General features: G+C 41.6%; 1 protein-coding gene across 4 annotated transcripts in view; it reads right to left on the bottom strand.

Moving 5' to 3' along the window:
- LOC112571301 (homeobox protein six1a-like) overlaps positions 1-12,951 on the bottom strand; it is a 112,230-nt gene that overhangs the window by 83,453 nt on the left and 15,826 nt on the right. For 3 of the 4 annotated variants that reach the window (XM_025250195.1, XM_025250193.1, XM_025250196.1), the window contains exon 2: positions 2,079-2,315. In XM_025250195.1, coding sequence (XP_025105980.1) covers positions 2,079-2,106 — 28 coding nt within the window. In that variant the 5' untranslated portion in view covers positions 2,107-2,315. Of the gene's footprint in view, positions 1-2,078; positions 2,454-12,951 lie in introns of those variants that run through there. The other variant, XM_025250194.1, reaches the window with a different exon arrangement.

The following is a 12,951-nucleotide window of genomic DNA, read 5'->3' as shown; positions in this document are numbered from 1 at the left end:
CAAATATTACAGCAGCAAGCAGGCTAATATTTTTTAAAAGTGTGTTTCATATGAAAGAAGAAAATTACATTACAGCCATAAGCTCAAATATATATTGTATCCTATCATTTATATTTATGGGGCAGTGTGCACTTTCTTTACCTTTTAGTCCAGGGATCCATCAACCACAAATAATCTCACTACTGTGTATCCCATTTAGTGTTAGTCATAATATTTAGCCTACGGTCACCAGTTCCTGCTTTAATTCTCAAACACTAATTCCAGCTATAAAAAGAATTAAAATAAAGAAATTCTTAACCCAGGTCTCCTCCTCCCCTGCCTACCCACACCCATCCCCGTCATGCCTAAAACTTGAGATAGAAAACAGCTGAAGTGTTGGCTAGTCTGTTGGGGGTCAGCGCCTAGACACAGCTAGCCAGTGAGGTCAGGGATAGAGACAGGGCTAGCCACACTTCCAGACCCATCATCCATGCCGGCTCTTCAAGACAGGCTCCTCGTCTCACGTTACCCCGGCCCGTTGATACAGTCATGTGTAATTAAGGGGCCGCGCGCGAGATACGTCACTTGACAGACGTCACCGCCGTCAGGTTGGTGGCAGGGACTAATTGTCTCGTAATGAAGTTGTCTTGACAGGGCCGCAGGAAACTTAAGACTGGGGTGCAGAGGGGGGGGGATGTAGCTGGTAGGGTACCCCAACGACGACGACGACGACATTCTTCTTCTCATCCTGCCTTGACCACCTACATCTCACCAAGCCCACAACCTACATCATTCGCTTCATCTCACCTGTACTCCCTCCGTCAATTCCCTCCAGTAAGTATCCCTCCCTCTTCATACTTTCCCACCCTCTCTCCTCTTATCTACCCCTCTTCCTGCCACATCCACCCGACACAACTTATTTTCCCCGCGTCACGTTTCCCAATAGTATATGTGGCCTCTATGCCTGTGTTCTGACGTTTGCGCATCTGAAATCTATGTTATATGTCTGCAAGCCTTAACCCCTCCACCACTCTCAAACAGTTAAGCTCGCCCGGCCCGCTACATAAATAAGTTCCCAAACCGTTTTCCTCCGCGGTCATCAAGCAGGTTTATCGCAGTATCGCCAGCCACTGCAGCAGCGCTGGCCTCGAAAACTAAGGTGCACATCACGCTGGGAGACGACCTGTCAGGGTTAGAGACACTTTATGGGTATAGTTAAATCTCACTCCTTATGTGCACGAAGATTGTAGGGACCGACCTTAACCCCGGGGCTAGCAGCTTCACATGCTCCTGGGGATGAAAAGCTGTAGAAACACCTGGCTTTACCGGAGATTAATTTGATACCTAGTAAATTACCGCTAGATATATCTTTTTGCGCAGGTTTTAGTTTTTATTTCCGAGAGGGGTGTAGGGAGATGGCGGGTTAGTCGGGTGCCCTAGAAACACAAGGTGAAGTCATTAACTTTTGTAACTTGTGACTAAACGGAGGTGTGTTGTGAAGGTATTAGAAACTAGCCACTATAAATATCTTCTGTTTGCTTGAAGACAGCAAAGAGTTCGCCGTGGAAGAATGTTGTGTTTGCAGGATGAGACCCAGTCGCGTGACTAATCAAAGTGGCAGGTTGTCAACACAGTGGGAGAAACATTAATTTTAACGATGTTTTCAGGCTAAGGGATTGATTGACTGAGTAATGAAGAAGACAGTTTTAAAATGTTTAATCTTCTAGGTAGAATTAGGGTAGTTAGGCCGTTAACATACATTACTTTCAGAAAAAGAGTATCAGGTCAGATAAAATTTTGAAAGTATGAACCAGGAGCTGACAAGTTTCTAACGATGCATCTTTTGGTGACAGGCCGTTAACGCGGACAGGTAACTGGACACCGATGGTTTGAAGGATTATCCTCAGGCTGTGATGTGAATGTTAGCTGTGACTAGGAGACAAGCACACTGGTGACAAGAGTTAGGAACAAGGGGGTAAAAATGTTAGCAGGGTTTCTAGTTTCGAGGATGCAGACACACACAGAGAGAAGGCAAGTCAGGATCTAAGAAAGAAGTGTGAAACAGTAGTATTTAAAAAAAAAAAAGTGATGGCACTGACCTGTGGGGTAGGCATATGGGTCCATCATGGTGTCTGATGCCGCCTGGAGCCGGCGGTCGGTTGGGCCAGATACGACAGGGCTACACAAACCTCAAGCTCCTTGCCACCGGATCGGTCAGTTGAGTCGAGTCTTGCCCGAACCCCAGCCACGAAGCAATCCGATAGAATTTCGTTCCTCGTCGCCGCAAAGAACCCCCGCTCACTTTCCAGTGGCCGCCTCGTAAACCCACTCGTGTTCTGTTGGAAAGAAACCCCAACATAAACGCAGCAGAAATGGCCCACCCGTCGCTCACCCGCACGCGGCGAGTGTACAGAGGAAAGAGGGCGGTACTTCAACCCCTCCCCTGCGCGCGAGGCAGCTTTGTTTCACTCCCCCCTCATCCCTTAACTCCCTCCCCGCCCCGCCCACCGGCGGCGCGCGACGTTGCGCGCAGGCAGCCGGTGCAGTGATTTGATTGGTCGATAGGTTTCTGCCAGGGGCTTAGGCTGTGGCTGGCCTGCCCTTTGATGCGGCTGTTGGCTGGGTCCTCTGTTTGATCGAACGTCACACGAGTGATAGGAAGGGATGTCGGGTGGTGGGAGGTGGGGTGTGTGTGTGAGAGAGAGAGTGAGAGAGAGAGGGGAGAGAGAGAGAGCGTCTCTTCTTCATCCCTAAATCATATGTAACTACAACCAATACTCTTGTTTCTCAGCAGCATGCGCTGTTTCTCCATCAAGTTTACTTCGATACCGGTTACATCGACCAGACTGTAAGCATTCATCCGTTCACTTCTTCTTCTTTAACCTGTTATTATGTTTCCTTCCGTGAGCAGGACAAAAATAATATCTCGGTTGTTATATTATTAGTACTGTATACTACACACTATCCAACATTTTAATTCAGTGAGTTCCTAGTTTAACATCCGGTGTAGGTTTTATTTACACATCAGCGCGAACACTACTAACGGTGAAGACAGAGAGACTGACGGAAGGTAGTAACTGCTAAGTAACTGTAGGCCGTCTGCAGAACAAACCTTCATCCCTCAGTAACATCAACAAACTCCGATTAGGGGGACGCAATCACGTATTTCGATTCAATTAATGGATGTTTTAATTTCTGTGCATAAATTTTGTTTTTAATTATGCTTCCTTCTCCCATTGTTCCTCATTCTGTCTTCCTTTCCCCTCCTCGTGAGCATGTGTTTGTGTGTTCATGTGTGCGTGCATAAAAGCTTGAGAGAATGCTCGTGCGTGTGTACATGTATGTAATGTATGCAATTTATGTATGTCATGAACGGAATGTATGAAATAAATGTCTAGCCATACCACAACTTGTTGTCAAACTTATGACTCACGTCTGGGCAGGTGATTACCGATTTACTTTTATAACCCCCCAAAAAAACATTTATAAAGAAAAATAAAATTCAGTGTTCTACAAATATTTACTTATTCTTTCTGTTCACATGTTAAGCTTAGAACCTTCGGGAAAACAGACAAACACCAAGACAGACGGAATGAAATGAGGTACGGTCTTCAGGCAGACTAAAACTAAATCTCTTCTCTAATAAAATTTGTCTAAGCATTTAGGGACGGCTTAACTGTAATAAAATGGCATTATATTTACAGGTAACTCTTTCTTTCCTTCCTTCCTTCCTTCTTTCTATGCACAGGGTCAAACACTCCACAGTAGTCTTTACACAAAAATCTGTATTTTAATGAGCCAGCAGTTACTGGACGCCATTAAGGACCCACCGAAGTAGGTTTTCCTGGAGATAAATACCTCCAATATGCACACGAAAGAAAGAATAATCCGAAAAATAAACCAAGAGACGAATCCGAGCATCTCGATACAGGAGTGGGACAAAACACAAGGAATCTTGTGCCACATGAGTGGGAGAAGCAGGCGGTGCCTGACATGACACTGCATCCACCAGAGTCACGGATGGTGCTGTACACACGCTGACCGTTAGTTCTGGCGTGCTGCCATCCGTCCCACCGCGCCACTCCATAGAAACCGCGTTACTAGGGGGAGCGATCCGCTTTGATGTATTAGCAGCGCGTCAAGCAGCATGAGGATAAAGTGGATAAACCTGCAGTTTATTTGCTGAAAATGGCATCATCTCAGGCACCCCTGGATAAATATAAATTACTTAGCTGTAAGTATTCATTCATGTGTCTGCGAGTTCATCTACAGAATGTTATCGCTCACTCACATACAGCAGCTCGCGCGCTCACACACACACAGAAACTGCATAAGTACTTTAACCTGCTAGCTGGCTGTACATTAAAAGTCTTACCTCACACATCCATGGATACATCGCAAAGGACAGAACTGTGTTCGATTCTATTGATGGAGTTAGGCATCATATGATGACAATAACTGCTTAAAAGTCTGTTGTCCAGGAAATGTGAGTTTTTTATGTGTAATCTATATTGTATACTTTATCCAGTACTTCTGCGCTGGGGACTGCAACTGCAGTACACATGTACTTCACTGGAAACTATGAGGGACAAGTTTCGAAACCTGATTTCCATTTTCTAATTCTGCTTTAAATGAAACCTGTGAATTGTTTATAAGGTCTGCAGGGATTTAAAAACACGGCTTGAAATTTGGTGCAAAAATCTTCTAAAGAAAACTGTTTTCCTTCATTAGCCTATAGAATACAGAGTTTGCTGCTACCCGTACCCTGTAAAGTCAACAGTAGGTTGTTGCCCAAACAGCTTGACAAAGCGCCATTTTGACACTGCTAACCACTCCTACACCTCAGCACACAAATATTCTAGGCTACAATAATCGACATTTCTCCTATAGAATATCTAATTATCTTACTCATTATTATTTTATTTATTTGTCTTCCCGTTTTCTCTGTTTCCTTTTTTTTCTCTGTTTTTCTTTCTTTTCTCTCAGTCTTTTTTCTTTTTTCTCTTTCTTTCTCATTTTTTTTTCTATTTGCCATCTTGAACACACAGGAGAAAATAAGAAATTCACAACAAATAAGAAAAGATAATGATTCAAATAAACTAACCTCTTGTTGGACTCTTTATCTGTCTATATGTCTACGTTTTTATAAAGTCTTATTTGATCTACTAGTGATATTTGTTTCTAAAAATAGGCAATGTTGAGATGATGGTAACGATGATAATGACGGGTTTCCTTTTACACATTTGAACACTAAGTCACCCATTAAATGGCATTTGACGGCAGCTCCAACTCGTAGACATGGAAGTTGCCGACAGCCAAAGGATTAAACAATGTCTAGCACCCACGTCTCTCACCAGCAAATGTGCGAACTTTCAACAAGCTCACCATAGTCACCCAATTAAATTATTTTTTTAATGAAGACCACAATTTAAAACTCTCTTCGCAACGAAAGTGTCCTCTTCATCTCCTACTTTGGCCTTCCCGCTCCACCTCCTCCATACTTTTAAAAGTCTCCATGATCGTCAAAATAAAATAAATCCATCTTGATGATATTTACTTTGATATTCTATTAAATTTTACTGGTTTACAGAGATATATACTGCTCCAGCTAACAGATACAAACGGGTGTCTTATTACATAGTAATTAAATAGTAAGAATGAATTATACTTTTTAAAAAATTTACTGAAAGATGTGATTGATAATTTTCTGCCGAAGCGATGCCAAATTCAAGTCATTCCATGTTCACTGGTCTGGTTGGGTGTAAAAAAAAAAAGTCTGTTATAATAGTGTGAGATTGGCGGAGGGAGGGGAGTTGGGGAGGGAGACACGGAGGGATGAGGTCTGGCCTCTTCGTTTTCCTCCTGTGACCCCCTTTTTCTTTGTCGATGTCTGTTCTCACCGTGGGATCTGTCATACGTCAGTCATCGATATTTGCTTCATTTCCTCCGTCAGAATCGGGCGTTAAGAAAATGGTTGGGTAGGGGTGGAGTGTAGAGGTGAGTGGGGGCTGTGTGAGCCTTTCACACCTCATTCCAATCTTTCTTTTTTTCTGTCCCTTCTCGTGTCATGGGTCTGTTTCATCCATCCATTTGTCAAGCAGTTAGTACTGAAACCTCAGACTACCCACGGTTTAAATCCTCGACATCAGTTCGCGACTAACCCACAGAAGGCAGACCCACCAAACATCTCGCATTTGTAACAAAACACGGAGCACAAATTACCAGACCCTTTCTTCTAGTTAGTGACTAGACCTAGCCACAAGCAGATATTTTCTTAGAAACCAAACTAGACCATTATTTCCAGTCTTTGACTAAATTATTACCTTATTATTAGTGAAAGAAGAAATGATCTTACGGATAAACTAACAGTTATCTTTAATGAGTGAATAATAGCCAAGACTGGGTCAAGAGAACTGGTATAACAAAAAGTGGGAGAGGAATTGTTTCAGTTGGGAAAGAGGAAAAGTTAGGGACTGAAAAGGAGAGATGTAGTAGAATAAATAAAGTCGATGTTGTTTGTCTCTACTTGGTATGGTCTGACAAAGTAGCGCGCGCTGCCTTCAACATCCGCAATCCGTGGGTGACTGGCTTCAGACAATAAGCATGGACTGTTCCCAAGCGCTTGAGTTAGCTATTCATTCCTTTTCTTGTTCTCTTTGTTATTGAACCAGTTACAGTAGGATGCTGTTTCAAGATCCAGCTGACCTACTTTTTCAACAGCTGCGGCCATTGGCGTGCATACGTGCGCGCGTGTGTGTCCGAGCGCCTGTGTGTGTGTGTACGCGCGCGTGCAGTCTCTCATGATTCTTATACCTCATCATCTCCCCTCCTCTTCTACTTCCATTCGATCGAAAACACTGACTGGGTTTAATAATGTGAATGACTGAAAGGTAAGATCATATCGTCTCTCTCTCTCTCACACACACACAAACTCACGCACGCAGGCTCACTGATTCATTTGTCAGTCACGCGCACAGCACGCGCAGCATAATCGTGGATGAAAAGTCGTTGGCGGGGATGTGTTCATCGAACCATGTGGACGTGTAGCGAGGTGAGTAGCACTCTTGGGACCTGAAACTCCAATCACAATTTTTTGTAATCCTTTAATCAGAGTTTGCTTGATACCTGACTCCCGAGCTACGTTTCTGATATGTCTGTTTTAATACAATTAATATCATATTTTCATTTTGCAACTAAGTTGAATGAAAATGCAACCATTTAATCATAAGAAACCAGAGGAGTTATCCAGCAATGTACCCTATCCTAATCCGTGTTGACAGCACTTTACAAAACTTACCTACTTTACAAAATGAAAATGTCCCATGCACCAACTCACACACACACAGGCACATGTCCACAGCCGAGACATATTAATCAAATTTATTGGGGCATATTTTTATCTAGCAACAATACCAAGCATATATATGATTGAATTTTAATAATACTTAGTAAGTATTCAATATTGAATATGGACATTGCAGGAAGCAATAGGCCGTTAAAAATATTTTTATTCCCTTTTTCTATCACTCTTGTTTTTCTTTCTTTTTTTTTTGATGATTTAAAAAAACGAAAGTTTTCTTTTACGAAAGTTAAACACAAAGAACTGATGTAAGCTAAAAGAATTCCACTGAAATAAAAACGTTTGAAATGTGTCTCATAGGTAAAATGAAATTAGTGTCTAGTTTCTATTTTATTGAAAATATTAATACCTTTTGTGTGTATGTGTTGTGTTTTCCTTCAGTGGCGTTTTCATGTGTATTTTCTTAATTTTTTAAGTCAGAAAAGCACAACCATAACATCCATACATCCACACATTGTGTGAGGGATAGTAGTGTGTGTGTATGAGAGAGATGGATAGGAGTGTGTGTGTGCGTGTGTGTGTGAGAGAGAGAGGAGGAGGGGGGAGTAAAGAAACAGACACAGAATGAGGGGGGGGTGAAGAGAGGGGAGGGGTGCAGCCAAGGGGGGAGACAGGGAGGGTGCGAGGGAGCGAATGACAAAGTCAACACGCAGCGTTTGTTGACAGACAAGCGTGCTAATCAAGCGTTAGAGGCCTAGAGAGAAAAATCAGTTCTCTGTCAAACCCTCCCCACTCCCTTGTCCCCAGCCCCTCCGCCTGTCCATTTAGCTGCAGTTTCGACACCTAATGCCAAAAACCACTGCACCCTTTCCAAGCCAGCTGTTTTAAGACCCTCCTTCATGGCTTCTAGTCACCACAGGCACGCCTGGTGTTATCCACTATGTTACCGATGTTAAAAGTGGATGTTAAAAACTGGAGGAAAGAGTCATCACGCAGGCATGCAAACAGTCTTCCATTATTTCCAGTTTTATTATTTCCAGTGTTCTGCCGGCCTCATACGCCATGAAGGTGACATCACTGAGCAATTTGGCGATTTCTGCCATAGCACGATGCTACTTAATCCGTTTGTAAGATGGAGGCAGATGCTTGAACAACACATGGATTTTCAAAAACAAATGCACAGACGGTAAGACAACAAATATTTAGATGAATTTCGTCAGTATATGCATTGTGCAAGGTGTTAGTAGTCTATAAAAATGTTTTTAATCCCGACATGTCTGGATGCGAACTTGGAAGCCTGCTCTTCTGTCCTGAAGTCTCTACAACTTCACGGAGTATCTATCTAGAAGTGATACATTCATTTTTGGAAGCCAAAGTACTTAGCTAATATTTGAAATGAATTTGTGAAGTATCACTTCTGCTATTATTAAAAGAAGTAAAAATGGCGACTGAGTTACCTTTAAGTTGTCAGCCCACAGCTTTCTTTAGTCTTACAGTCCACATTGTCCTGCCTTTAGGCGCGATTGTGCAGGATTGAAATTTACAAAAATATTATATTTTATAAAGTCTATTCTAGAAAATCAGAGAGTTTTCTCTTCGCTAAGCTGGTCTAGACTACTTCAAAATGAGGCTAGCAATATATTTAAAATGACCATACTAGACATAGGATGACAGGTGTAAATAAAAACTCAAGAGGATGGATACATATTTTATTTGATGCCAGTTCGATCTCCACCTCGGTTAAAATATTAACCGTTGAACATTATCCTTCAGTATTGTGTAGCCATCACAGAGAGTCAAAAGTAGCTGTCGTGTCTGTCAGTCACTAACAGGTCGTGGCATCCCTGAATAATTTATTGCAGCAGTTTCCAAAGGGTAGAGGTAGAGGATTTTCACACAAAAAGTAGAAGAAGAAGGAAAAAACTGAATCTCTCGATCTCATTCCTCCAACGTCTGTCGTCGGACGGGTAACAACGAAGATTTGTCTCCCGGTAAAAATGTTCCCTGCGCGAAAGGATCAAACGAACGAGGGAATTCTTGGCCGCCCAAGTCTTGCACCGCCTCAACTGACTTATCACCTGACCACACGTCATCACGTGGGCTCATTTGCGCATGCCTTTACGTCACCGCAAGCGTCAGCAAGTCAAGTTGGAACAAGCACGTGCTTCCATCAAGCCTGAATCATGGTTCTTTCAAACAGGGCGATAACGTCTCCCCTCCCCCACCGAACACGGAGAAGACAAGCTGAGGAGAAACACGGTGTGAGAGGCGTAGACCTTCAGTCTGCCCCGGACCAGACTGTCGGCGTGACAAAAACGAACAGAGCGAGGGAAGAGGAAAGTGATAAAGTGGAACAGGGGTTGGAAGTGGTGGAGGGGGAGGGGTGGGAGGGGTGGGAAGGGGTAGCGAGACAACGTACAATGTTTGATATTTTACCAACATGTATTTATTTCTTACAGAGTATTTATTTGTTTATCAATGAAGATCCTAGGTGTGGGATAGTGGGGGTTCCGGGTGGGAGTGACTAGATAGGTCAACAACTACCCGAAGATTAAATAAAAGCATCATACTTCCAGTTCCTTTGAAAATAGAATGAATGTTGTTGTTGTTGTTGTTGTTGTTGTTGAAGAATGATGTTGGTAGAGTTGGTGGTAATGATGAAGGTTATTAGTTGGCGTGGTTTGGGTGGTGCTGTGGTAACTTGGAGGAAATCAGGAAGCAATTTTTTTTATAGAATATGAAATATTATAAAATATGATATACAATATTTGGCTGTATGACTGGTAGGATGGGTTGTTTTATGTCGGCTCATGATAACAACAAAACTATGCGCTCTAGAACTGTCCATGCAACAACAGTAGAGGTTGAGGTCTAGACACGATTCGTAGGCTCTGTCTAACGCCCACTCATAGCTTCGGTATCAGTCAAAATAAAAAAATATAAAAAATAAATAAAAAGGAAGAAAAGATCAGACACAAAAAATTAAGTGCACATGATTGTAAATAACACTTGAAATCCAAATATGCCTTCGTAAGGAACAATGAGTCTGTAGGACTAGTGACGCCAAATACAAACAATGGATTGTAGGGGGTAACAGTTTATGAATGGGTGATTGATGGTGACAAGTCGGGGCTAAGAAAAAATGTGGTCTGCGACACCCTCCTGGAAAAAGCAAGAGAACTTTAACCCTTACGGAATCCGAGAAACGACATTTTTCACCGCCATTACAATAAGACGACGAAAATTATTTTCTTACCCACCTCTTTAAATACCATTCTAAACAGTTCACGATGACATATATAAAGCAGCTTCTTACCTTCAGAAGTTTATGAAATATCTGCTTGCAAAGCACGTGTTTGATACCTGTAATCAACGCCAGGCACTATATCTCACCTGGGAATGCGGTGCAACGCCAGTGTAGTGCAAGGGTGGAGGACCTTTCTCCATCCAAGGGACATTTCGATATTTATAATTATAACATCATTCTCGAGCCAATCAAAATTATCTACTTAAACATATTTTGCTATAATTTGCTAAGATGTAGTTTCGCCACCGTATGTTAACACTTTTGCAACTTCTACAACCACATCCTGACTGGCACCACTCTTCTCTGAGTCACTACCATCCGCTTTTTGTATTTAGGGTCGCGAAAAATATTCTTTGTTCCTATGAAAAGTATAGCGAAGCAGCTGTTTAGAGTCTATGAGTGTAAAATTCATGTTTGTAATTAGAAATTCCCAGAGAAGAAAGAAAATACAGCAACAAAACCATTTTTTCAGTATGAAAAATTTTATGTTTGTGGTTGTGAAGTTAAAGTACATTAATAATAATAATCATTACTATTTCATACACACATACCTCTTCCTGTTGGAGGAGCTTGTGACATTTACAGTGTCTGCGCACATGCTACATACACAGATATACTTCTACATGTACAAATAAACTCATTAGCCCAAACAAATGTTTACCAGCCACAGTTTTTTCAGCTGCTCATACATGGAAATCCATGAAAGGATAATGTTGAACATTTGTGGGCCTGAGATAGACAGCAATGTCGACGATCATATTTTATTATTATTGTAAGAGCTGACATGGTCGAAGAGAGCTGCAATATCAAACCGGAAGTTGTGTACACTCGGCTTGGGGTGAAGGTCACATTCATGAATTATTCTTCTAAATCTTCCATACTGACCCCGGGCAGCCGACTATTGTCCTGACAATTTTGTCCCTCAAAATATATGCACTTAATATATATTTATGTTGATATGAAAAAAATCTTTTGGATTTAATTAAATCGGTTGTTTATTCTTTTATAGTTCATATGTTATTTGTTTGTTTCCTGTCCATCGTATGCTGTCCATGTTTCGTTTTTGTTCCTAAGCGCTAAGACCATGCTCCTTAGGAGTATGAGCATGCGCTTTACAAATTTTGCATTTTTTTTTCAAGGGCCGGACGTTTCCTACCCCTGGTCTAGTGGTAAGGCGTCGGCTATGGCTAATGTTTGAACGGCTCGCGATAAGATTCCATTCTATAATATTTTCTCGTCGTCCTCCACGATTAGTAATAACTTTAGTGACAATAAACAAAGTTCCTACAACTTTAAAGCAATTAAACTATAAAATACAGTTTGCTTTAAAAAAAAACCGCATCATCTCTATTAGCAGATGATGCAAACTTAATACCTAGAGTGATTTGTCTCTAGTCAAATTCTGCTTAAAATTACATCCTCTGCACTCGACACTTAAAATCTCATCCTTTCTTTACTTTCTGCATGGCCCTCTCCCCCCCACTAGTGTCTCCTTGACTTGACACTTAAATGTCAAGTTCAGAATTGTACAAGCGCTTACTGCTGACTGGGTTTACAATTATTTTGAAAATATTGTAATCAAAAACTATCAACCGTTCTTGGAAAGGAACTGCTACATGCAATACAGGAATACACTTTCTTTTGAATGAGAGCAAAAGAGAAAAATAATTTCATGATCTTACAATCGTAGGTGACGGAGAAGATAGTTCTCTAATTTATCTTAGGGCCAGACTTTTGTGAGGGCGGTGACCATCTTTGTCATATTCTCCAACCTTCTAAGGGAAATTGAACAATACACAAGATAAATCCAAACAATACACAAGATATATCCGGAAACGTGAATAACCAGTGTTGCAAAAGAATCTCAAGAGTCTGGGTATTTTTAAATGACCGTTGCAGTATTGTTGCACGGATGTTGCAAGTCCCTAGGGAGATACGCAACAGCTGGTAGGACAAGGATCTTCAGACCTCATGCTGGTTACAGCAAAGATGGAAATCTGACAGCTTGAGGACAGGTTTGTTTCCTCTACAAGCAAGTTTCAGTTGATTCATTTGTTTCATCTCCTCCCACTTTCGAAAATCTAATGTTGACTTCCGCTGGAGCTTCTTTTCAGATCATAGATGATCAAAATAGTGACTGTTATCGTTAAAAAAGCAAGAGATGGTGAGGTGGGATGGAGAGATTGAGAGAAGTGGAAAATAGAAAACAGTTGAAACAGAACAACAACCAAGCAACATCTCTCTTTTGTTACTTCTGTTAATAATCACAGCTTCAAATGTAATTAGAGAAATTAAATTAATGACACAGGTCTTTTAGTCCACAAACCCGGAAACAATATGCCAAACCAACGTGTTCCCTTTTGTT

Source organism: Pomacea canaliculata, linkage group LG8 (assembly GCF_003073045.1).
Source record: "Pomacea canaliculata isolate SZHN2017 linkage group LG8, ASM307304v1, whole genome shotgun sequence".
In the NCBI taxonomy this organism is placed as follows: Eukaryota; Metazoa; Mollusca; class Gastropoda; order Architaenioglossa; family Ampullariidae; genus Pomacea; species Pomacea canaliculata.
This window is presented reverse-complemented; position numbering and strand designations above follow the sequence as displayed.